The sequence below is a fragment of the Vombatus ursinus genome, unplaced genomic scaffold (genome assembly GCF_900497805.2).
Source record: "Vombatus ursinus unplaced genomic scaffold, bare-nosed wombat genome assembly UNPS02014784.1, whole genome shotgun sequence".
Lineage (NCBI taxonomy): Eukaryota > Metazoa > Chordata > Mammalia > Diprotodontia > Vombatidae > Vombatus > Vombatus ursinus.
This window is the reverse complement of record NW_020954562.1, coordinates 13,584,921-13,611,675: the sequence shown is the minus strand read 5'-3', so window position 1 is coordinate 13,611,675 and position 26,755 is coordinate 13,584,921. Positions and strand designations below refer to the sequence as shown.

Here is a 26,755-nt window from a genome sequence, read left to right as displayed (position 1 = left end):
TGTGGACAAGATAACTTAAAAGTAACAAAAAAAAAACAACACATCAGACCTGTCTGTGTGCCAATGAATATGTGTTTCTACAGGTTTTGCTGTACATCCAGAATATTCTGGAGACGAGTCACTTGTCCCAGAAGAAACAATCCCTCCATACCTGGTGGAAGTGCACACAGAACTGTCCTCTACCACAGAACAAGGAGAAAACAATGCTGAGACAGTGCAGGATCTCCAAATTTCAACTATGACTCCCTCAGCTGAGTCAGAGGGGGAGGGTCTGGTGAGCCTAGAGTTTCTGCTAATGGTGGGGATTCCGCTGCTGTTACTGCTCCTGCTGTCTTTGCTAGTGGTGTTCCTTGTAAGATACAAGAAAAGAAGAAAATCCAAGCCAGGTAAATATTTAGTGTGTGTTTCCACAGTGGACAATTACTTTGAATGTTAAGAATATGGTAATAATGAGGTTGATTTGTTTTGTTCTTACATGCAGTGCCTTCAAGTCAAGGATCTCAAAGTGCTTTACAGTCATGTGAGTAGTGTTACAATTGCCATTTGCATTTAGGGAGATGGGAGAAAAAGTATTTATAGAAGTTTAAATTCAAACATGGGAGTGTATCCAGTTCAAATCAACATTTACTAAAAAACTTAGGAAGTGCAATGCATCATTCTGGGCAAGGGAGACAAAAAGATGGACACAAAACAGTCCCTACAGTCGAGGTCTTTATGCGAAGAGAGGGAAGTTGGAAATACAGCTTAGATATAGGAAATAAAAGGCAGTTTTGGGAAGCAGAGAACACTAACATGGGGTAGGAGTCAGACAATTGTTGTTCAGTTGTTTCAGTCACATCTGCCTCTTTGTGACCCTATTTGGTGTTTTCTTGGCAAAGGGGCTAGAGTGGTTTGCCATTTCCTTCTTCAGCTCATTTGACAGATGAGAAAACTGAGGCAAACAGGGTTAAGTGACTTGACCAGGGTCACACAGTTAGTAAGTGTCTGAGGCTGGATTTGAACTCAGGAAGATGAGTCTTCCTGACTCCAGGCCTGGCACTCTATCCACTGTGCCACCTAGCTGCCCTAGGGGATTTAGAAATACTAGTCCTAAATGTGGCACCTGAGGACTCCCTAATGTTGCCCCCATGGGCTACTCCCAGGTTCACAGCACTCAAGGGCATAATTATCCATCTCTGTTCATAACTGATGAGCCCCAATTCTATTGAATCTCCCTGATCAAGCCAGAATTACACATGATGGTAAACAAAGCACATTTACTTGAGCAGGATCCAAGGCAGATAATAAGTAATGTTTGAGATCTGGAGTCAGAAGATCTGGGTTCAATGAGGGGGCTAGACTAGGTGGCCTGGAAAGTTCCTTCCAGCTAGAGATCTAGGATTCTTTGAATCGGTAGCAAGCCCTCTCAGGGCTGATTTCCCAAGGGTTTGGAGGCTGTAAATGCAGCTCACCTCCAGACGCTTTCTCTGTATCTTCAGCGCAAAGGGAGTGAAATGGGCAATTTCACTCAGGCATGGGTTTGTTACAGAGATGAATGTTCGTAAAGAGCTCCACTGAATAACCTCTCTCCTGTCTCTGCTCCCATCGCTGGCTTCTCAGCATGCACTGCAGACAACAGAAAATGGAAAGTTTCTTAGAGACAGGCCAAATAGACAAACCCTGAGACCTTGATGGCCTGAAGGCAGTACCTCTGAGCACAGCGACTTCGGAGCATTGCAGAGAGCCTTGTTGCTTCTTGCAGAAACTGCAAGGGTGAAAGCGGGGAAGAGCCTTCTAAATACAAATCCAATTTTCTTCTTTCTTCCTCCATCTTAGACAGAAGCAGGATTCTGGAAAGCCTTGAATGCCAAAATCAGAATCAGAGAGGGGAGAGATTAGAATGGAGACATAATTAAGAGTCTTTTCATCTAAGGCAAAACCAGTTTGGAGTAGGGTTGGAGCAAAAGCATAAAGGATATTCTGTTTTAAGGTGCGGTTAACCCAAGATAGAGAGTAACCTGGTTTTCATCCTCAGGGCAGGTAGGAGGAAAAGGTGTGGCAACCTAAGGGGTGGTTACCTAGCCAAGTACAGGCTAGCCAAGTACAATGAGGTGAGTTGTGGGAATTGCTCTCAATGCAGGGCGGAAGTATGCCCTCCTGGTGGTTAGGAAACTGGTTAAAAGGACCCTTCTCCCTATGCTAGTTACAGTTCTAGATCAGAAATGAGAAGACCAATGGAGAAACTATTGTGATAGTCTAGACAAGAAGAAATAATGCCCCGGGGCAGCTAGAGGGCACAGTGGATAGAGCACTGGTCTTGGAGGCAGGAAGATTCCTCTTCCTGAGTTCAAATCCAGCCTCAGACACTTACTAGCTGTGTGATCCTGGGCAAGTCACTAAGCTCTGTTTGCCTCAGTTTCCTCATCTGTAAAATGACCTGGAGAAGAAAATAGCAAAGCACTCCAATATCTTTGCCAAGAAAACCCCAAATGGGGTCACAAAGAGTCAGACACAACTGAACAACACAACAACAATATTCTGAGATTTGAGTACCCTCAGTACACCCCATGATTTGGGGCGAACACATACCTGTGTTCATCTGACACAAAACTTTTCACGATTTTACAAACTTCAGTCACATCTCCTTTCTAGACCAAAAGGCCATAATTTTTTTTAAAAACATGTAATCATATGAAGGCTCTTCCAATTTCCTTGATCATTTTAGTTGACTTACTTTGAAACTTCGATAATTTAAAGCACTTTCCCCCTTACATTTAGAGGCAGGAGGTATTTAAATTCTGCAAACAGTAAGCCCTCAAGCAAGCCACTATGCAAAGTGAAGAATCTTAAAGATCATCTAGTCCAAATCCCACTCTCCCCTCATACTCCCATTTTAGAGAAGAGAAAACTGAGGCCTAAAGAAAAGAAGCAATTAGCTCTAGGTTACACTAGTTAAGGGCAAGGATACAATGAGAATTCTGGTCTTCTGACTTCTGAACTACTGGTCTTTCTATAAAATCAACCCCCTTTTAACCTCTTACTCTCAGACTAACATTCAATAATACAGGTACAGGAGTACTGTGGTTTTATACAAGAGTAAGGCATTATTTTCATTCATTTATGTTAATTCATTCAACAAATAACTAAAAAATAACTCTAAGATTGACACAGTACTTTGCTCACAACACTGCTATGTAGTATGTAGTGTAAGCAGTATTATGGTGCATTTTGTAGATGAAGAAACTGAGGTTCAGAGAGATTAGGTGACTTCCCAAAGTTCACATGGCTAGAAATATTTATTGAGTCTACTTTGTGCATAGCACTGATCCTGAGGCAGTGGGTATATAGATGTAGAAGACACAGTTTTATTTCCACTGCCTTCTTGATGAGACCAGCCAAGCTGTTGGCTAAGTGACTGGCTGGCCAATCTGATAAAGTAATTCTATCTGAGTACTAATGATCAGTTGAGCCTTAATGGCTAGGTGACTTTTGCATGTTGAGAGGGACTTTCTAGTTCCTGACCCAAAGTAACACAAGAATTTAAAGCACCATAGCAGACCTGGGGGGAGGGAGGGATGATTTAGGGCAGGCAGGGTCTTTTGGCACTTCTCATATCACCACATGGACAGCTGCCTGTTCTGCCCAAACATGGTGCCAGCCTAATCTGCAACATTAGCTGGCTCTTTTTGTGTTGCTCAGCTCCAGGTGGTGAAGCTCACTGCTTCACCGAGGCTGACCCTAGTTCTCTCTCCACCTGCCCTGCCATTCTATTTGTTTGGGTCATGTTTATGATCTGATGGAAAAGGGAAGTTTCATAGCTTATAAACTCCGTGGGAAATGAAGATTCTGAATTTAGAGATAAGACAACATAATATGTCTCAGTCACTTTCAGTCTTGATGACTCTTTGTGATCTCATTTTGGTGTTTACTTGGCAAAGATAGTGGAGTGGTTTGCCATTTTCTTCTCTAGCTCATTTTATAGATGAGAAAACTGAGGTAAGCAGGGTTAAGTGACTTGCCCAGGGTTACACAGCTAGTAAGTGTCTGAGGCTGGATTTGAATTCAGGAAAGAAAAGAAAGAAATTATGTAGCACTATGATGCTCTGAGATCATTCTAGACAGTCAGCATTTGAGCATTTAAATCTGTGGTTGTTATTATTTACTTATTAAATGCTTCAGTATGTTCAGTTCAGTGAAATAGATAGAAGGAAAGCTCCCTTTGAATGGGGCTGCCCCAGCATGGTGCCAGCCTCCATGCAGGGAATCTGAACAAAGAAGCCAGCTCATTCTCATGGTGTTCAGCGTAAGAACAGGACTCAATTTATTCCATCTCTAGCCTTCATATCTTTGCACAGGCTGTGCCCCATCCCTAGAACACTCTCCTTGCTCATGTCTACCTCTTTGAACCCAGTAAAATGTAAGTTACTTGAAGGCAGTCTACTTTGTTTTTGTCTTTATTGCCAGCACCTAATATGGCCCATGATAGGCTTTAAGAAATGCTTGTAGAATTGAATGCAGCACAGTGTAGGAAAAAGAAAAAAGGTTGCTAGGTTTGGAGTTAAGAGACTTTACTTCGAATTCTAGCCCTGTTCAAATCCCAACCTTTTCATTTTCTGAGGGTGGGACCTCAAGCATGTCACTAAATCTTCCCGGACCTCAGTTTTCTCATCTGAGTGTTAGCCTACATGACCTGGAAATCTATGCCCCATTGACACCTGGCTCCTACTTTGACTTCTGAGCACACTCAAAAATCCCAACTGAATGTAAAAAGAAAATGAATGGGGAGACAAGAGTCCTAGGAAAAGACACCCTGCACTAAGTACTATCAGTGAGATGAAGTGGAAGGAACCCAATTTGGAATCAGGATTCCCATGCCAGTGCATTGGATTTGAATCCGGTTCCTGGCAACAAGAGAAAGCAATAAACATTTATCAAATGCTTGCTATGTGCCAGGCTCTGTGTTAGGCATGGGGGATATAAATACAAGCAAAAAGAAAGATCATCAAGGAATTTATATTCAAATGAGGGAAGACAATACATTAAAGGGAGGTGACAAGCTGGAGAGGAGGAGAAGAGACTCCTGGAAAGGCATGGTGTTGAAGCAGAGAAAGTCAGAAATTGAGCAAGGAGGGGAATGAAGCTTGGCCAGCCTAGGCCCCTCCAAAGGGGAGGCCGTGGGAGGACTCACCGATGAGAGAAGGTAGCTAATATGCAAAAGTTATTCCGGGGTGAGGTTCTGAGGTAAGATCCAGGGTAAGACTGCAGCTGAGGCATGGTGTCCAAGTCTGGAAAGTCAGAAGCAGAGCCAGGAAGAGAATGAAGGTTGACTGACCTGGGCTCTTCCTCAAAATGGAGGCTCTGGGAAGAACCCATCAATAGGAGGAGGAGGCTGGCATGGAAGATGTCAGGGTGAGAAGGCCACAAGTGAAGATGGATGCTCCAGATTGAGGAGGCCCCAGGCTCTAAGGGAAGTTCCAGGGTGAAATGGCAGGTGAGGCATGGTGTCCAAGTCTGGAAAGTCAGAAGAAGATTCAAGAGAAGCTGTCAGTTGCCAGTTGATTGCTCTTGGGCAAATCCTTTCCCACCTCTGCGCCTTGGTTTCCTCAGCTGTAAAATAAGTGGGTTGGAGTAGAGCAAAGGTTCTTAACCCTTTTTTTTCCACCTTGGACCTCTTTGGCATTCTGGTCAAGTGCCTATGGACCCCTTCTCAGGATAATTTCAAATTAATAAGAGACATAGGATTACAAAGAAAGCCAATCATATTGAAATAAAGTTATCAAAATATTGTTAAAGCAAGTTAAAACCCCCTGGATTCCATGATCACTTAAGATTCTTCCAGCTCTAAATCCCAAATAGAGTCAAACAATGACAACCAGAGGCTGGAAATGAGAGGTCAGAACGGGTGAGGCTGCAGAGACAAAAATGAGCCATCAGAATCAGCAAGGTTGAGAGGAATCTGAGTTGCCTAAAGGACAGAGATAAGGGAGTAGGAGGAGATGTATAAAGAAAGGCAGGCCAGGTAGAATGGTCTAGAAACCTAGAAAATGGAGGACAAGTAATTGGTCATCTTTGCTTAATTCTTCTCTCTCCCCACTCATGTCCTCCATCTTTCCCTATTACCATGGCGTCCAGGACAAGGTTACAGAGCAAGGATGGGCTGTCCATATCAGGCTTTCTGTACTGATTTAATGCCAATTGCAGTCACTTCATGTGGGTTTCCTCCACAGCACATCATTAATGGGTTTTTAAAACTTACTTATCATCTGTATGCAGAGCCAGCTCCTAGGTGCCACAAAGCCCATGGGAGAAAGGGGCATCGAAAGATAAACTGATATCCTCATCATGAAGTCATAGGTGATGATGCTTCATGCTCTCTGGGGAGGTGCCTGAGGGTTAACATGCAGGTATGGATCCTCATGGCTAGGAGGGAGCCTAACTGCCCCAAAGACAGTTCCCTCCAAAGACAAGCTTCCTCTGGAAGGAGATATTCAAAAGGAAGGAGGAGGAACAGGGCTATCTTTAAAGCAATATAGTAATATTCTGAATGAAAGGGCAGGTAGGTGGTGCAATGGATAGAGAACTGAGTCTAGAGTTGGTAAGACCTGAGTTCAAATCTGACTGCACCATTTATTAGCTGTATGATCCTGGGCAAGTCCCTTGCCTGTCTGCCTCAGTTTCCTTGACTGTAAAATGGGGAAAATAATAGCACTTGCCTCCCAGGGTTGTTGTGAGGATAAAATGTGATAATAACTGTGGCGTTGAGACCATATGTGACCCTGTAGGTCCTTAAATGTGGCCCTTTGACTGAGTCCAAGTCTGTGAAGTTTGGATTCAGTCAAAGGTCCTCACTTGAGGACATAGAGGGCCCCATGTGGCCTTGGGGTCACAGTTTCTCCACCCCTGTTATAGAGAAAAGCAACTTTGAAAGACTTGAGAACTCTAATCAGTGACAATAACCACAAATCCAGAAGACTGAAGATGAAGCATGCCACTTAGCTCTTCCCTGAAAGGGGATGAACCATGAATGAAGAGAGATACATTTGGAGCATGGCTAAAGTGGGAATTTGTGCTGCTGGACTATGAATGTTTATGATGAGGGTATTCTTTTGAGGGTATTTTTGTTGTTATTGTTTAGTTGGGGGGGATAATAGAAAGAACAGATTATAAATGCATATAAAATAAGTAAATTTTAAAAAGAAAAACACCACAAAATGATTTATTATTATTATTATAGTTTGCACAGTTATCATTTAAGAGTCACCCCCAGAAAAAATATACCTTCCATATCAACATAGGTTCCCTAAGAATCTGGCACCTGCAGGAATCTGGGACAACCTTACTCTGCCAAAGAAGGAAATTCCCTTTAGCTCTGTGAAGGCAATCAGACGCTGATGCCAAAGAACAGAAAACTGGGTACCAGATTTCCTTGGATTAGAGATGCCGTTAGAACCTGCCAGTTCACAGGAAATTATAACAACAGCTCATGACTGCCAGGAACACAGTTCCAGGTGCCTGCTGGCTGTTCTTCCTCACTTGGGACCTGCATTTGTCTGCAGGCACTGAACAAATAGCAGCCTACAATTGCTAGGGATCACCAATGTTTGGTTCTATACAGTGAATCCCACTGCTTGGTATTTTTGCAGCTGAATAGTTCTCAGATGATAAAAAGCCAATTGTGCACCTTGGCTGTCTGAAATCCCTCAATCAGCAAGCATTTTTAAGTGCCCACTATGTGCCAGGCACTATTAGGTGCTGAGAATACAACCACCAAGAACAGAATTCCCAACAGGTTTATATTGCAATGGTAGGCAGTGTCTCTCGTGGCCTGCTGGAGCCCAATTCCACAAAGCTCAGCATTCCAAGCTGCTGTGCTAGAGGCGCCCCAATTATGCTTCCAGGATCTGGAAAGTTGCACCTTCCTCCAAGGAACATCTACTGTATAAGCAAGCACTGTCCTAGGTGCTGGGAATACAAAGACAAGATTCTGAGCCTGATCTACTTTATTATCATTCTGCAAACCAGTGTGTTGCCTGAATCCCACTCTAGAATATAGGATGTAAAGTCCTTGACAGGAGTAATGGTCTTGTTTTATCTTTGTAGCTCCAGTGCTTAGCACAATGCTTGGCCCATTATAGGCAGTTAATAAATACCATAACATTAAGAAGCAGTGATGTGAAGCAATGGGAAGAGGGCTAGCTTTAGGGGTCAGGAAGACTCAGACACATACATACAGTGGGTTCGGCTTCTTGACTGAGTCCAAGTTTTACAGAACAAATCCTTTTATTAAAGGGATTTGTTCTGTGAAGTTTCCATTCAGTCAGAGGGCTGCACTTGCGGACCTAGAGGGCCACATGTGTCCCTGAGGCCGCAGGTTCCCCACCCTGGAATAGGGGCTTCGTAAGTCCTTGCTGAATTGAAATGAAATGCTTCTATTTGACCTACAGGTTAATTATTACTTGTTTTGTAAAAAAAAATTTAGTGATGCCTTTTGTTGTCACGTTACAATCATTTTCAAATATACCTTTTCCTCTTCTCCCCATGAGCCTTCCCTTGTAACAAAGAAAAAGAAAACCAGATAAGCAAAACCAGCCAATACATCTGCTAAGTATGAGTGTTACGTTTCTGTAAGGAGAGGAGAAAAGTACATTTCTTCTCCAGGGTTAAAATTGGTCATTATAGTTACAAGATGTTCAGTTTTATTTTGCTTATTCTTTTTTTTTCCAGAAAAATTTATTTAAGTTGATTTCCTTATTCTTTATGTAGAAGAGTCTGATTTTAGAAAGAGGAGGAGAGTTCTGAGAGGGGGAGAATGCAGTGATTGATGGTTATGAGAATATTTATTTCATCTTTATTTTATTTCAGACGAACTAGGCAGTGAAAACGTCAAAAGGTAAACCTTTTCAAGTTCTCAAATCAGCTCAATTGTTGATAAGCACAACTCTGGAGATCCTTAGGATTCTCTTGTTTTCAAATCTTTTCTCCTGATTCTCCTTGGAAGAGAGGAGAAGTTCCCTTCTCCTGGTGAGGGATTTCTGTGCACCTTTTAGCACTGTAACCCAAAAGATAGTCCCTAAGTGGTGAGCACGAAGAAAGGCATTCATTTCCTTCCCTCCAAACCAAATTCTCAGTAATCGAAGAATCTCATTGGTTTGATTATTCTTGTCAAATGAACAACCCCTTTATATTTGCTACTAATGATTCTAAAGGCAAGATATCTTGGGTAATAAAAACTCATACTCTGGGTGATATCTCCCAATTTTGATGTTTTCTTATCTATTTCTCACATTGTTAGGTAGTCTTATTCTTACTAAACTATTTTCCATTAGCAATTAATTTTCCTTCTGAAACAAAGGAATAGGGGCAACGAAAAAAGACAGTAGCAGAAATATAACCCTCACAAAATAATAGTTGGCATTTATACAGAGTTTTAAGGTTTGTGAATTGCTTTATGTATATTATTTGAGCCTCACAACAACTCTGTGAGCTAAGTGCTATCATTATTTCCATTTTACAGATGAAGAAATGGAGGCTAAGAAAAGTCAAACGACTTTTTCCAGGGTCACACATCCAGTCTAAGGAAAGATTAGAACTCATGTCTTCCTGACTCCAAATCCACCATGCTGTGCCCCCTCCAGAAAGCTTTTCTGGACAAAGCCCATCAGCCCACTTTCCCAAGCTCAACTAGTTATTATCTGATTGGACAATTTGCTTGTCCCTTGTCTAATAAAATGTCCGTACCATCAGCGATGGGAGTGGCAATACAACATAGTGGTTAGAAAAGTGTTCTTAGAATCAGAAAGACATGGGTTCAGATGCTGCCTCTGACTCATGCTAGTTATGTGATGGACAAATCACTTGTCCTCTGAATGACCCAGGAAACTCTAAGACTTTCAGTTATACTTGAACTGCTAAGTTGTATCTGTGGGGAACATTTCTACACTGATGAAATCAGAGGTCTGAACCCTGCAAAAAAGCAAATACTGGGGCTTTTCTTTTTCTGTCTATAATAACCAGACAGTTTCTCCCCAATTCTGTTCTACAGTCAATTATGAAATCTGAGAATTGGTTGCAATGGATTTCTGAAATGGAAAAGTTCCATTTTTTTTTTTTCAGAGGAGAGAAAAAGATAGAAGATAGTTTCTTGACCTCAGAGGATTTTTTTTTTCAGAAAGGCTTTGATGAAAAGGGAAGTAAGACTTGGCAGGGCTAAAAACATGAAGAATTACCTTCCTGAAGACAGCCTTCTGGTTGATATGTCAGTGCTGACTGCATTTTCCACGTTTGGTCTGGCTTTTGGGCCACCCTGTGGTTTTCTCCCTATAGCCCACATGTTGATATTACATTCACTCTTTTTTTTTTTTTGGTCCAGTGAGAGACTGATGTTTCCTTTATCCTTAGCTTTGAGTGAAGGTTAACATCACTGAATGAGGCAGAGTCCCTCAGCTAGCCCTGAATATCAGATGCTGAAGCATAAATAGCATTAAGTTTCTATGGTACTAAGACGTTGAGGACTCCTGGAGAAAAACTTGGCCTACCAGACTCTTAGTTTTTCTTCTAACCTACCTTTTATTTCCTCTCTCCAGCCCCATTTTTGAAGAAGATACACCTTCTGTCATGGAAATAGAAATGGAAGAGCTGGATAAATGGATGAACAGCATGAACAGAAATGGTACTGGCAACTCCTAGTTATATTTTGTAATAAGACTAAGAGCTTTTCCAGATTTCCAAAGATGAGTTCTCCTAATGATAACCAAGTTTTTCTTTTTTTCAGTAGCAGTTTTTCCAAACAGGAGAAGATGTTTCTATTTGGGAGCCAAAGTATGGTAGCAACTGGACAAAAAGAAATTTAAGATACTAATCATAATAGTCAATATGTTTACTGTTCTTCACTCTTTAGAACAACCAATTATGTGATAGTAGAGATCTCTAATCCCATTTTAAAACAGATTTCTAATGTCTTTAAAAGTCTTTCATGCTTCTATAAGAAAGGTAACACAGTACAGTAGGTGGAGAGTCACCCTGGGAACCAGGAAGTCCTGAGCTCAAGTCCAGATTTTCTGACACATGTGGGACCCATCAGTGTTCTACGCAACTCTTTTTTATTTTCTTTTTTTGGGTTAGGCAATGGGGTTAAGTGACTTGCCCAGGGTCACACAGCTAGTAGGCAATTTTAAGGCTGTAAATTACAGAGAAGATGCAAGCCTGCATTGGTAGAAGGACTCTCCTCATCAGGGAGTTGCTGATACCAAAAAATTAGTGAGCTGTCTTTATCTCTGTTCCTAAATGTTTGTATTGCATTTTGTCTTCTATGGCAGTTAGTCTACTACCGTTGTGACCACAGCAGAAAGCCATTTTTCATCCACTTTATATATTGAAATACCCAAATCATCAATCTTGGAACCAGGCTGGGGATCTGGTGTGGTCACTGATGTAGTTTGAGTAACCAAGGAAATATGGAATTCCAGTATATTTGGGTGGGAGGGGTGGAGGGAAGGGGAGATGATTTGTTTAAAAACACCAGTTTGGTGTTGTGAGAAACTTTTCATTGAAAGAACTCTAAAGGGTCTCCCCAAAGCTATGCCTTTGACTTCTAGAGCTCCCCAGAGACACAGAGTTCAAACAAGTCACCCAAAGAATGAGGCTATATTCTTCTATGCTTATTCTGATATCTGTGAAATGGAATGACGTTGACTAATGATGGCCAAAATGTCTCTTACCCTTTCCCAGCTGAATGTGAATGTCTACCTACAGTCAAAGAAGAAGAAAAGGAGTCAAACCACAACCCAAGGTAATTGCTTCACTTGGCTGTGTACATGGATAGGTGTGGAGGTGGAGATTGTGAAGAAAAAGCTGTACCATACATACAGGGCAATGTGGTTCAGTGGGAAGAGCACTGACCCTAGAGTTAGAGGTCTTGGGCTCTGATCTGGCATGTATAACTTGTGTGGCCCTGGACAAGTCATTCAACTTTTGTGGGCCTCAGTTCCTCATCTATAAAATGAGGGTTTTGGACTAATTGACTTCTGAGGTCTTTTCCGTCTCTGGATCTATAAGTCTATATCCTAGTAGCCACTTACAAAATTTTTAAACCAGTTCTTATACTTCCCAGACCTCGAAGGAGATACTTAACTGTTCAGCTCCAGTTTTATTTCAGTCGCCCTAATTATGTTAAACTGTAGTTTGTGTGTATCAGAGAAGCGGATGTTTTGTACAGAAAACAGATGGCAGAAACAGTCTCCAAAGAGGGTAAATATAAACAACAGTGAGAGAAAAAAATGAAGCCTTATATTTTATAATTAAAAAAAAAAAGCCAACACCTGGACAGATTATTTTAGGAGATGGGGGCATTAAAAAAAACATTTTTATTTCTGCCACTAGGTGGCTCTGCTTACTTGAGAATCTTATGGCCACCCAAGGTGGGGTATTGCTGAGCGTCACATTGATGTAGAAAGAAGGTACTTAGATCTGTGAATCTTTAAAGCTGGTTTGTAGACAAGGATTGTCTGGTCAGAGTACTGAGGAGATACTTTGCACAAAGGTGGAACACTTGGAAAAATTAGAGCAGGTGATCCAGAGGGCTGTGGAATTGAGACAGTACCAAAAGATGGTGCTGAGGTCACAGGTGTCTTTTGGATGAAACATTAAATCAGGGAACTTAAAGTGCTTTTCTTGACCATCACACTCGTCTTTTGTTAAAATAGAAAGATCCACACACATTCCAATCCTTCTGATTAGGGTGAATTTCACTTTCCCAACCACAACCCTTATTTAATTAGAGTTGCTTTGGTTCGTCTCTTCTTGCATTCAACTTGCCCGTGCCCATATGTAAAGAATCCAAACTTATCCAGTTGAGACCCTGGCAATAAGCTTAGTTTGGGATATGGAGAGTTAGCCTACCTTGGCCTTGGGGGAATCATAGTATCATAGCCTTAAATAGGGAAGATACCTTGCAAGTCATTTATGATCAAACACCCTTGTTTTATAAATTAGGAAACCAAGACCCAGAAAGTAATGACCAAGGTCATTCAGGTAGTAAATGACAGCTACGATAAATTCAAGATTTTCTGCCGCTAAAGCTAATGGTGATTCTACATCTTTCAGACTACATGCTAATGGACAGCTGCAGAGTCCCAACCCAGAAGCAGTATTTTGGTCATATGATTAATGATTAAGGGGGCTGGAAAGTCAACATTTAAACACTTAAATCCTTCTTTTTCCCTCCTCTCCCTTTCCTCCCCTCCAGGAAAGGCCTCCTAGTGTTCTCTCCAATCAGACCTGCTCGTGGAGGGGTGGGAGGGGGGAAATCTGATTTCATCATTTCTTTGTAGTGGTGTGAATCTAAGTCAATGAATCGCTCCCTCTGAGTATTTGCTTTTTAAAGGTTATCTCTTAATTGTGGAATGGAAGGTTTGCTAAAGGCAGTTCAAATGCTAGTGAGCTACAGACAAAGTATTTGTGGGAAAGAGATTGAGGATTTCCCTGCCCCAAGAATCATATCATGACATATAGTGACCCTAGACTGAATAAGGCAGGATCCTAAATAGATTATTTCATCCTTGAACAAATCAGTGATCCCTTGTGTTGAAAACAACAACCACCCCCCCCCCCGCCAAAATTCTACAATGAATGTAAAGAGGCTTTTCGTCAAATTAGATTTTTATCCTATTTAACTATAAAATAAAAGCCTAATATAAACAGTAAGACTAATAAGAAAATTGGGTCTTCTGAAATTTTAAGAAGGAAACATTCCTTACTTAAACTAGACATCTCTCAGCCTCCATCCCCTCATCTATAAAAAGCAGGGGTCAGATTTAGATGATTTCTAAGAACATGCCCAGCTTTTATTCCTATGACTATGATTCTGAGATCCCAGCTCCACAAGCATGTAATATGGAAAGGAAACACAATGCTACTGAGAAGTCTTACTTTTGCCTATGACAAAGAAGTGCCAGAACATCTTTCCAAATTTCCATCTCTTAGAGAAGTAATTTACTTGAATACAAAGCTCCAGTTTACCATCTATACAGTATGAAGGTCAGGGTGAGGGCTTCCTTGTACATGATCTAATCAAGAGGAAGTAGTCTCATCAATAGTCTGTGATGCTCCTCTAATCTACTGGGAAGTTCAATTCAGTTTAATTCAACAAACATTTATTAATTAACTGTTATGTGCAGGACACTGTGCTAGGATGCCATGTGATGTCGATACAAAGACAAACAAAACAAAATAACCCAGAAAGAAGAGAAACAATCCCTTCCTTCCAGGAGAATTCAGCACCTAGACAAGTAAATGCAAGGCATATGTAAACCCAATCCAAAAGGTATTTATTAAGCACCTATTATATACAAGGAACTTGGTATGGCAACTACAGTGCTGTCCTCTGAATCTGGAAGACCTGAGTTCAAGTCCACTTCTGACACATCTTGGCTGTGTGACCCTGGGCCAGTTACTTGACTTCTCAGTGCCCCCAGGCAACTCTCTGAGACTATAAATTATAAGAGAATTAAATATGATTTGGGAGAGGAAGTTTCTTCCCATGAACTCCTATACAATGAAATCACAAGAGTCTGCTCAAATAAACACGCACAGAGACACTGGGCTAAATGCTGGGCATACAAAGGCAAAAGGAAAATTAGCTCCTGCTCCCAAATTGCTTATATGCTATCTTGGCCTTGAGTTTGTTGATTAAAATTTTTTATAAGTTTTAGAAATGAGTAAAAAATCATGAGGTGTCATGCAGAGTCAGATACAACTGAAATGACTGAACAACAAGAATCTTTGTAGAACAATCATTCCAAACCCTGGCTTTATGAGATTCCAGCTATCTCCAGTCCAATTCTATCCATTCTAGCAAGCACGCATTAAACCCCTTTCCGTGTGCAAGACGCTGCCTAGGAGAATATCAATGCGCTTAACCTCCTCAGAACAAAATTAATCTTCATTTTCTTTCCTTTAGAATATATGCCATAGAATACAATTAAAACATTCTTTTAAAACCATTAAAAAAGAAGATATGCCATAAAACCCCTTTAAGAAGGAGGGCTGAAGAATGTCCCCAAGTCAGACAATCTAGTGCTGAAATTGCCCAAAGCTTGCCATTCAGCAAGGTTGAGGAAATAACAGTTCATCCTGAATCCTGAACTGAAGGGCTCAGTGAGAATATCTCAAGAGAAAAAAGACTGAAAGTAAAGCTAGCCTGTTCAAATCCAAATGTCACTGTTAATTAGCTGAAGAAAAAGAGTACCATTTTTCATTGGCGGTATGTCAAAATCTCTCATCATCAGAGGATGTCAGAGCTAGAAAAGACCTTTGAAATCAGCTCATCTAGTCCCAAAAATCCTTAACATTTCTTGTATCGTGGGCCCTTTTGGCTATTTAGTGAAGCCTATAGGCCCCTTCTCAGAATAATATTTTTAAATAATTGAAGGAAATGCTAAATTTCAGTTGGAGGTTAGTGAAAATAAGGATGTCATTTCCTCCCATCCAAGGTCATGGCATCCTCTGAAATCTCTCCACTTAACCCAGGTTAAGAACCCTTGATCTAGTCCAACCTCTTCATTTATAGATGGGGGTCCAGAACTTCAGAATGCAGAAATCTCTTCCTGAAGACTCAGGAGCCATAAGTAGCAGGGCTAGGGTTGAACCCATTATCTCCAACTCCAAATTCAGTGCTCTTTCCACTTGAGACCCCACTTTCTCCCATATGTTTTAGGGAACATTGTTCTCTAGCATTACAATATTCTTTTATACTGATTATTTGTCCCAGGTTACTTGTCAACACAGTCCAGATTCAGTATATAATTGACAACTTACCACTTTGTGCTGAATATATCTACTCTGGCCTCCCAGGAATGGAAGATCAGAACTGAATCAAGTTAGAGGAAGCCATCCTGGGGAAATTAATATGTTCCCTAAAAGCTGAATTTCAGGAACTAGGGAAGTATAATCAGTTGGATTTCATTTGCACAAGTGATCCTGAAGTTCAGAAATTCCTATTTAAGGAGCAAATTGAGCATCTGTCCAGTTACCAATTGCCTGGCAAAGTCCAACTTTGACAGGTTAGTTCAGCATCAAATACTCTCGAGAAAGGCTATTATGATCATTTCTAGTCCTGAAAATTGTAAGCCTGCTCCCTCACAGCTGTCTCCTCCTATACATTCCATTTGAACTTAAAGGTCAATCCCCTCTTCTTGGATTTACAAGGATTAATATCATAAGAGTTTTTTTTCTTCTCTTAGCATATTTGAAAATGAATATGAATAGAAACAGTCTGACTGCCCCAAAGAGCTTTCAGACTTTATGTTGTTGGCCCAGGCTAAACCAAGCTTGTGGGGTATTCAGGGAAGCTTGGGACTGCTCTGTCTCTGCTCCCCACCCCTAAGGATGTGTCACAAAATATTACCCATCCCAAGAAATGAGGAATTTGCTTGTTCTCCAGGGATAATATAGTCCGAATCTATGGCTAAAAGTTCTTCCAAGTTACCTATGTATCACCCCTGAATGTGGCTCAATTTCAAAACACTCTCTACCCACTCCAACCCTTGAAATTCATTTTTTGCAAAGTTATTAGCTTCCCTATAGGTTTTATTTTTTGCTTCTGCTTTTCTGAGGCAGGTGCTACAGTGGAAAACATTCTGTACTGGTAGTTAGAGGACCTGGATTCAAATCTTGACTATTTTTTATGTGACTTATCCCCTGATGGCCCCAGTTTTATCCTTAGTAAAATTGATAGGTTGGGTTCAACAGCCTCTAAGCCTCCTTCCAGCTCTAAATCTAAAAGCTGGTTTTATTGGCGTTATTTCCCCCAGGTAGTTTAACTACAGGTGAAAACCAGTCCTGAAGTTAAGAAGGATTAGCTTTTTATTGGAGGCCTTGATCTGGCTTTGTTGCAGGTAAGAGTCTAGATTGGCAATTTTCTCCTACAAGCACTCTCCCTCCTATCTTTCCTTACCCTTAATCAATTTGCAGCATGGTGCAATGGATAGATTACTGCACTGGGAGCCAGGAAGACCAGACTTCTGGTCCTATTTATGACGCTTGCTAGTTGTTTGATCCTGAGAAAATCTAGACTTCAGTTTTCTCATCTGCAAAATGGGGATAATGGTATCTACAGCACTACCTTACATGGTTGTTATAGGAATCAATCAAGCAGCATTAATGAGGGCCTATTATACTCTGGCTCTGTGCTGAGAACTGAATGATCATGCATGTAAAATATTATATCTGTAAAGACATGATCAAAGAGATCATGTATGCAAATCACTTTAAAGTTTGCATGTCAATGTGAGCTATTATTGAATTCCAAAATTCTTCCCAGATGACAGGTCAACTGAACTCTTCAGAAAAGCAGTTAGAGTTAGAACCTTAGTGGAAAACCTGCTTCCTTTCCCTCCTACAAAAAGGAGAAAAACTAACAACCTGTGGAAGTGACCTTACCCGCAGAGCAAAGTCAAGACCTCAATGTCAACATTCTGGACAATTCTCAATCTAGTTTAACCTATATTTTTGTATTTCCAGCGCAGATCACAAACCTTACTAAGGAACTCCCACCAATGTTTGTCTTTCTCTGCTGTCAGGAAGTTGTCTGGACTTCTGTTGAACATTAAAAATCCATCAACATTTATTAAGCATTTATTGTGTGCGGAGAGCACTTCTGAGCATTATGGGAGTTTGATAATGTTAAACATTATCTGAGATATGGTCCTTGTCCTTAAGGAACTTAAGATCGAGTCAAGTCAGTAGGCATTTATTAACCACTTACTGTGTGCCTAAGCATGCGAAGGGAAAAATCAGTCCTTTCTTTAAGGAGCTCAATTCTAATCGAGTAGATGATAAGTGAATTACTATGTAAAAAATAAGATAGATAGATAAAGATATAGACAGATAGGTAGATAGATAGATAGATAAAGATATAGATAGATAGGTAGATAGATAGTTAGATAAAGATATAGATAGGTAGATAGATAGATAAAGATATACATAGGTAGGTAGGTAGGTAGGTAGATAGATAGACAGATAGACAGACAGATAGATAATGTATGTGACGAATTGGAGATAATCTCAGATGGAAAGAAGAGACTAGCAAGGGAAAAAAAACAGGGAAGGCTTCTTGTAGTTGATGGACTTTAGCTGAGTCTTGAAGGAAACCAAAAGAAGGAAACAAGGAAGGAGTGAATTCCAGGCATGGGGGATAACAGCATCAGAAGGTAAAGTATTCTCTGTGAGGAACAGCACAGAGGCCAGCATCACTGGATCAAATAGTGCGTGGAAGGAGTGAAACGTAACAAGACTGGAAAAGTAAGAAGGGGTCAGGCTGTGGAGGACTTTAAAAGCCAAACAGATGATTTTATATTTGATGAGGGAAGTAAGAGGGAGTCACTGGAGTTTACTGAGTAGGGGAGTGACATAGTCAGACTTACCACTTTAAGGAGATCAGTTTGGCAGCTGAGTGGAAGATGACCTAGAGTTGGGGAGACAGTTGAGGTGGAGATGCTGGTTAGAAGACATTACAATAGTAGGGGTGAGTGGTGATAAATGTAGCAGCTGTGACAGAAGAGAGAACAGGCTATATGAGAGATGTTAGAAAGGCAGAAAGGACAGTACTTAGCAACTGATTAGCCATCTGCCGCGAGTAAGTGAGGGTGAGGGGTCAAGGATGACATGTAGGTTGCAAGTTATAATAGTAATCCACAAAAGTGCATCAGATAGCTATAAAACAGTATACTAAGCCCACTTCTTATTTCTGCTTTAAGTAAAAATACAATGCAGCTGGTCATAGGATCATACACTTGGAGCTGGGGCAGGGGGACTTCAAAGGTCACCTAGTATGACCGCCTCATTTTACAGATAAGGAAATGGAGACCCAGAAAGAGGAAATTCAGGCTTACCTAGCCAGGTATAAAGCCAAGATTTCAACTGAGATTCTCTGACTACAAACCCTCAGACTTTCCGCAGCACCCTATTACCTCCCATATTCATTACTTTTGTCAATTACTCCTCATGTAACTTGTGTCAGCTAGATAGTGAAGTAGGTTGAGCTCTGTCCTTGGAGTCAGGAAGACCTGAATTCAAATCCGACCTCAGAAACTTAACTAGCCATATGACCACGGACAAGTCACTTAACCCTGTTGTCCTCATCTGTATGATGAACTGGAGAAGGAAATGGCAAATCACTCTAGTATCTCTGCCAAGAAAACCCCAGATGGGGTCACGAAGAGTCGGAGACAAGTGAAATGAGAGAATGACAAAGTGGATCAGAAAATATATTCAAATTCTCATGAGCGATAATGCAGAGTGCTTTACAAACCATAAAGCTATATGCAAGCCTATGTAAATGTCAGCTACGGTTGTTATTTTTTTATTTTTATGCCCTTAATTTCCTATCACTGAATTACAGAATTCCATTCACTTACTGTACCAATGTACAGAGTCAGCTAGGTGGAGCAGCAGATAGAGCTCAGTCCTTGGAGTCAGGAAGACATGAGTTCAAATCCTGCCTCATACTCTTACTAGTTGTTATGACCTTGGGCAGGTCATTTAACCTCTGCCTGCCTCAGTTTCACCTATTATAAAACGGGAATAATAATAGTACCTACTTCCCAAGGATGTTGGGGCATCTAGGTGGCACAGTGGATAGAGTGCTGGGCCTGGAGTCAGGAAGACTCATTTTATGAGTTCAAATCTGGCCTCAGACACTTAGTAGCTGGGTGACCCTGGGCAAGTCACTTCAGCCTGTTTGCCTCAGTTTCCTCATCTATAAAATGAGCTGCAGAAGGAAATGGCAAACTGCTCCAGTATCTTTGCCAAGAAAGCCCCAAATAGGATCATGAACACTCAGACACAACTGGAAAATGCCTGAACAACAACACAGGGATGTTGGACCAAATGAGTTAATATAAGGCACTTTGCAAAGCTTAAAGTTTGATATAAATGTGAGCTGCTAGATTCTACTGTACCGAGCACCAGGAATGCAGATTTGAGAGAGAATCCGTCTGGTCCCGTACACGCATCATCACAGTTTTTGGAAGGATGACTTTTTTACTATATGGCTTGCCATTTTCTGCCACTCTTTGCTTCATGTTTCCAAACTCAAGAGCACTATTAAAATGGATGATTTCCCTGTTTCTTGGATAACCCAAGCAGCGGTTATACAGGATCTGCCTAATTTTTTCCTCTCCCATCCCTTCACTCTCTTTTTTTTCCTGCTAAAACAGAATTTGGATTGTGTTTACATTGTACCAAAAAAAAAAAAGAGTTGAAAACCAGCTGGTTATTTGGACTGCAAGATGGCAAACACAAATGGTTGGGTTCATTTTCTTCCCCTACTGAATTCACTGAATTGGCTGAATCTATTGGTACCTGGAATGAGAAGGAAAAAAAAATTCATTTTAGTGATAGAGTTGAATGGGTTATTTTCTTCTTTTTCCACCATCTATATTAGGCCTTTCTTTGCCATGTTCTGGAAGGACCAGTTCTGTACAGTTATCATCAGATCATAGAATTTTGGAGCCCACATGGACCTTAGAGATCATCTATTCCAATCATCTGACTTTACAGATAAGGATACTGAGACCCATGAAAGGGAAATGACTTGCCCGCTAACAATAGTTGACCTTTTCAAAGTTTGCAAACTGCTTCATAAACATTATTTTCTTCGACCCTCGAAACCATTTGGTGGGGTTGACATTACAAACCCATTTTACAGACGAAGAAACTGAGGTTCAGAGGGATAGTGATTTATCCATGTCACATAGCTGGTGTCGTGGCAGGATTAGAATTCAGGTCTCCACGGTTCTGAGTCCAGCACCCTACCTGTTTATTATATCGTTTGGACTCCCTTACTGGATCTTATCCTGCAGGCATAGGGAGGACGAAGCAAGAGGTTATTTTATGACGTTCTTTGTCTACCTGCTTGGTCAATAGGCAGTTCTTGACTTAGATACTTCGGTCCCTTCCATGATTTGGGTTCCAGTGGTGAGGACAGACTGGTAAAGGCTGCCCTTGGGTTGGACTTTGAAGGACAAGTAGGATTTCATCAGGAGATAAAAGTGGGAATGCACTCTAGAAGGGGGTAAAGAAAGGGATGGAGGCAGGAAAGTTCAGGGAATGAAAATGGGAGTAGTGGGAGGCAATGTTTGACACTGCAATTGGAGTCAGATCTTGGAAGGCCTTGAATGCTGGGAGAAGAAGTTTGAATTTTGTCTGTAGGCAATGGAGAGAGACCAAAAGTGGGGAGACTTTTATTTAGGAGACTGATGAGTGGAGGCAGAGCCTGAATGAAGTGATTAGACAGTATGCAAGTAAGGGATTCAGCATGTAGTACATCCTATACCACAAATGCACCAAGGATCATGAGGCAGCTAGGTGATGAAATACAAAGAGATCTGAGTTCATGAAGATCTGAATTCAAATCCTTCTTCATACACTTACTTTCCCTGGGCAAGTCTCTTAACCTCTCTTTGCCTCACTTTCCTCATCTATAAAGTGGGGATAACAATAGCACCCAGCTCTTAGGATGGGGAGGATCAAATGAGTTAACATTTGTATAATAATGCTTGCAAAGTGCCTGTTGCATGATAGGTGCTTAATGAATGTTCCTTTCCTTCATGTGACTTCTTTAACGTGGTAAGCTCACAAAGTAGGGATCCCTTCTCCCAAAGCCCACCTATAGGGCAAACTATTAGTGAATGCCTCTTCAGAGAGGAGAACAAACAGTTGCCTAAATGATTTCCTGAAGCAAAAGTCTGGCCCTATCACTCTCTGCTCAAGAGTCTTCCATGGCTCCTTAGTGTTTCTAAGAGAAAACACAAAGTCCTCAGTTTGGCGCATACAGCCCTGCATCATCTAGCTCCAGTTTGCCATCTCACACTTTCCCTCTGTTACTCCCCTTCCCTCTCTTTTCCAGTCAAATTAGCCTGTTTTCTCTTTCTAAAATTCTGCGTTCTACATACTACCTGGATCCATGCCTTGGCACATGCCATCCCCTATTCCTTTCACAACCTAGCTCTAGCCTCCCTTCCCAAATTGATTCCGTTGTGCTCCCTTTCATGCCCTCTATGTCCTATGCACTTGCTGTTTCCTGAACTAAGCACATCATCTACCACCTCCATGCCTTTGTAAAAGCAGTCTCCCATGGCTGGAATACAGTCCCTCCTTAGCTCTGTGTCTTAGAATCTCGAGTTTCCTTTAAGGCTCTGTTTATGTGCCATCCCCTATAGGAATCCTGATCTCTTAGCTGTCAGTGCTTTCTCAAACCTCCTCAAATTACATGTACTGTGTGTGTTTATTTTTCTGTTTACCTGTTGCATCCCTCAGTGGAATGTAAACTCCTCCAGGGCACTTAGTGAATTCCTATCAAATTGAATCAATGAGAGAGAACCCACATAACTTATTTGGGCCTGAATCGCAACCAAGGGGAAGTAATGAAATTAATAGAAGGTTGGATCTGTTCTCCCATCATCCATTTTTTGTCCCATTCTAGCCACATGCTTTCTTAGCAATAGGACACATTGTCTTACTTGAATCCCAACTCTGCGACTTCCTAACTCTGTAAGCTTAGAGAAGTCATTTCTTCTCTGTAGGCTTGTTCTCTCATCTGGAATAATGGGCCTGGAAAACAGATACTGGAACATTCTTCCCCCTTGTGTGAGGGGAGGTAATAGGAGGGCAGGATGTTGCATACATTGTCCAGGGTTGGTTGCTTTTGCTTAAATGTTTTTTTTCCTTTTCTTTCTAACAAGGGAAGTTTAGAGTCAGGAATAAGAGGGACCCATACACACACACATACACTCAATATATATACATATATATTATATATACATACATATGTATAGGAGAGAGAGCACACTATGATGTAAAATAAAAGGCATTAATAGTATGATTTTTTAAGTGGAAAAAAAAGAAAAAATAGTGTTAGGCTAGATGACCCATAAGGTCCCTTCCAGTTCCAACCTTGGGTTAGTGACTCCACTTATTGTAAAACTTCAGTATAATCTTTTAGATTCAAATGTTTCCCATTCTTAATTGTTCATGTTGCACACTCTTTGAAAAAATATTTGTGAAGGCCAATGCCCAGACTTTTGGCTAAAACCCCATGATAGTGCTGGGGGTGATTGGGGGGAAACAGAGAGAGATTTGGAAATGCTCCCCCAAGTTTGCCTTGGGCTGGCCCCATATCAGTTTGCTTTGGCGCTCTGAATGGGAGGCTCGCGAGGTTGCTAAAGCTGAGGCTGGCTGGGGCTTATTTGACCTGTTCACTCGGGTGATAAATAGCAACCCAGAAACCAAGGAACACACCTAAGTAAATAGAAGAAATGAAGTGTGAGAAAGTGCCTCCAGGCTCAGCTCTGAATCAGCCAACAATCTAACATTTTTGATTTATCAATAGCCTTGTACCACCCCCCACTCCTATCACTCTCCTGGTGAAAGGTGCATTTGAGAATTAATAGACACTAGAAATGTCCATGTCTTCCATAATTAAAGAGCTGCATGGCCACGCTGGGACTATATGTGAGGTGGCGATGCCCTTCACTTTGGTGGAATAAAGCGATGCCCTTCACTTTGGTGGAATAAAGCGCTCATGAGCGATTGTCATCTTGTTCCTTAATGCCCTAAACCCATGGATTCTTGGTAATGGAGACTGGCCCATATTTTGCCAACTTCTGTATTCTAATGAATTAAAACATTGTCAAGCCCAGGCATTTAGACACCTGGTTTTAGAAAAAATGGTTGTGGATGCTTTGGCCATGTGAAGAAAGAGCAGTTTTGGTTTGAACTACTTGCTTATTTTCTTATGATTCTAAAAGTCAGAGAGAAAGCAAGGTTGAAGCAAAAGGATTCAATCAATCAGTCAATCAATAGCATTTATCAAGTATTTCCTAGGTGATAGACATTGTGCTAAGCCTTAGGCATACAAAGAAAAAACAAACACAAAACCAGTCCCCAACCTCTAGGAGCTTATATTCTAATGAGGGATACACATATGTAAATATTTGTGTACAAGAATACATACAGGTACAAGAATTATAAGGTAGCCCTGCAGAGAAAGCCACTAGCAATTGGGGAGGGGGGTTGCCTGGAAAAGGTTCTGAAGCCCTATATCTGGCAAGTGTGACCTTGAGAAGTAACATCCCCTTTCTGGGCTTCATCAGTAAAATGAGAGGGCTGATCTTCCTGACCTTTGAGTTTGCTTTCAGCTCCAATTCTGTGGTTCTCTGATCCTAGACCTCTTCCTGTTAAAATTCTTTCCATCTCTTGATGCTCACTGAACCCAAGTTTTCTTCTTGAAGACACTACATCTCATGGTGCCCTCTCCAAGGATGGTTACTCATACATCACCCAATACACAGGGCCACCTGCTCCTTGTGCCCCCTATCACATCAGAGACCTTCCCACTACCATCATCATTACCTCTCTTCCTCATTCCATTTTGTCCAGATCCAAGGATCCAGATCCCTGTCATCCATGGCCCTCCAGGTCACTCTCCTTTCTTGCCCATTAAGTTCAGAACCCAGTTTACCAACGTCTCTGTCCCAATACCTTCCCACTTTGAATAATCTTGCTTCTCTTCCTACAGTCTGCATATGTGGGAATGGTTAGACCCTCCCACCCCTGTGCTTTCCCTCCTAACCCTCCCCGCCACTCTTGGAAACTCAATTTTCCTTAGGTGCTAGAATTCCTGTCTACAACTATAATAGTGGCACTGGTTTCATCAGTTAGAGCTAAGCTATCTCAAGACCTCCCCAAACCAGCTTTCCAGGACAGGCAGCTAGAGGTACAACCCAACTGCACAAAAACTGCTAAAAGAGGAATTAGAAAAAGGAAAGCAAATTTAAAGTGAAAAACACAACAGACTTATCAGTCAACAGCATCACAATGGAAGAGGGGAATGATGTTCATTCGTATCTGCTCCCATTGGGAGGGGGATTCAAAGCTGAAGGGCTTCTATGTGACAGGTGATAGCCACCTTTAAATCATTTGTGGATATGCTCAAAACAGGTTATTGAAAACATGCCAGAAACTCCAGCACTGAAGGGAAAACAACACGTGGAATTGTTTTAAAGGACAAGTTGGTATATATTCATAAAGAATTGGGCTAGATTTAATTAAAATTGAAAAAAAAAACTCAACTCCATCTGGATGTCTCAGCATCAAAGCTAGAGAAGGAAGTAAGCTGGAGTAAGGGAAGTGGTCACCTTTTGGTTCTGTTACAGATTTCTTCCTTAGCTAGCAAAAAGGAGAGCCAAAGAAACCTTTGCTTCTAGGTCTGTTTTGGAGAGAAGGCCTGGGTTAGAGTCCCCGTTCTGCCATGTATAACTTACATGATCATGGGCAAGCCATTTCTCTCTGAGCTTCAGTTTCCTCAACTATAAAACAGAGATTAAAAAGGGTGTCTTACCCTCCCTTCTTGTGAGGTTCAAATAAGATCAGGTAGGTGAAACCCCTTTGTACTCGGTAAAGCCATTTAGAAATGTATTTGTTGTATAATCTCAACTGGGCCCTCAAAGAAGCAAGGAAATCCTTTTCTATCTTCCTGATTGCTTCACTATCTCACTCACCACAAAGGCTGTACCAAATCTTTCATCTCTCCCGTATACTTTCAGTTCCCAAACATGATGCTTCATCTCCCTACTCCATGCATTTTTACTGACTGTCCCCCATGTTTAGAATGCACTCCATCCTCACTGCCACCTCCTGGCTTTCCCAGCTTCCACCAAGATTCAGATCAAATACCACACTCTACAGGTCTTTCTCAGTCATCCCCCAGATGCTGATGCCTTCCCCTCTGGGGTTGCCTTCCATCTACTCCATATGTATCTTGAATATACATAGATAACTATTTATTCTCTTCCCTATTAGAATTTGAGCTCTTAGAAAGCAGGACTGTGTTTTTGTTTTTCTTTGTATCTCCAGTGCTTAGCACAGTGCCCAGAGCATGGTGAATACTTAACAAATGCTTGTTGACTGAATGATGGTTAATCAAATTTGGTGGTGTCAGTAAGTGGTAGTATTGGTGTCAATGAGAATTATAATCCTAAATGAGATATTGACATTCTTCTGGCTTCCTCCATTACCCAAGGATCAGATCTAGCTCACCTACTCTGCTGCTTTGTTTTTACAGTGATGCTGAATCCTGAAGGTGAACAGTGCCCATGTTTTTCCAAGAGAAGCAGCCCACAAGGGAGTCAGAAAAGCCTGCCAACAGAGGATGAAGTGGATAAAAATTTAATGAATTTCAAATAACTATAGACACCAGAACCTTTTCCTTTCCCTTGCTGCGCCTACTCTTCATAATGCTGATGACATTACCTGGACCTGGGGGGAGGTACAAAGGCAGACATGCTGGAAACAAGCTCTGGCTTCAGTCTACAAATCCCCAAAGTTCCCTAGTGCTGGACCTGCAGCCTGTGGTTGTCCTTTTCTCTTCCTCAACCTTTCATTGACTGTGGCATGTGACTCTACCTCACTGTACTCACCTGTAGGAAACCTTTGCTGCCTTTCTTTGCCACCTTTCTTATTTCTTCATGGGCTGGAATTCATTCCTTGGTTCTTTTTATGTATCAATGAGTTCCTTTGGGTAACCTCGTTGCCTCACTTGTTTCACATGTGTCTGTAAACCATATATGTCTGATGGTAGATAAGGCATCCGTTGATAGGTCAATTGTGCCATGGAAATGGCTCCAGCCAAAGTCAGGGTTTCAATTTAAGACTTAATCTCAGTGAGGACTGATAAATCTGTCCACATTTCACAGGTAACCCACAACCCTACTGAAGTGCT

General features: G+C 41.3%; 1 protein-coding gene across 1 annotated transcript in view; it reads left to right on the top strand.

Annotated features, from left to right (window-relative positions):
- The window catches only part of TMEM154 (transmembrane protein 154), a 60,323-nt gene extending 34,098 nt beyond the window's left edge, over positions 1-26,225 (top strand). Inside the window, exons 3-8 of the mRNA XM_027866819.1 lie at positions 84-386; positions 482-520; positions 8,842-8,869; positions 10,563-10,648; positions 11,707-11,767; positions 26,099-26,225. Of these exons, the coding sequence (XP_027722620.1) occupies positions 84-386; positions 482-520; positions 8,842-8,869; positions 10,563-10,648; positions 11,707-11,767; positions 26,099-26,114 (533 nt within the window). The 3' untranslated portion in view covers positions 26,115-26,225. The remainder of the gene's footprint in view (positions 1-83; positions 387-481; positions 521-8,841; positions 8,870-10,562; positions 10,649-11,706; positions 11,768-26,098) is intronic.
- Positions 26,226-26,755: the final 530 nt, after the last annotated feature.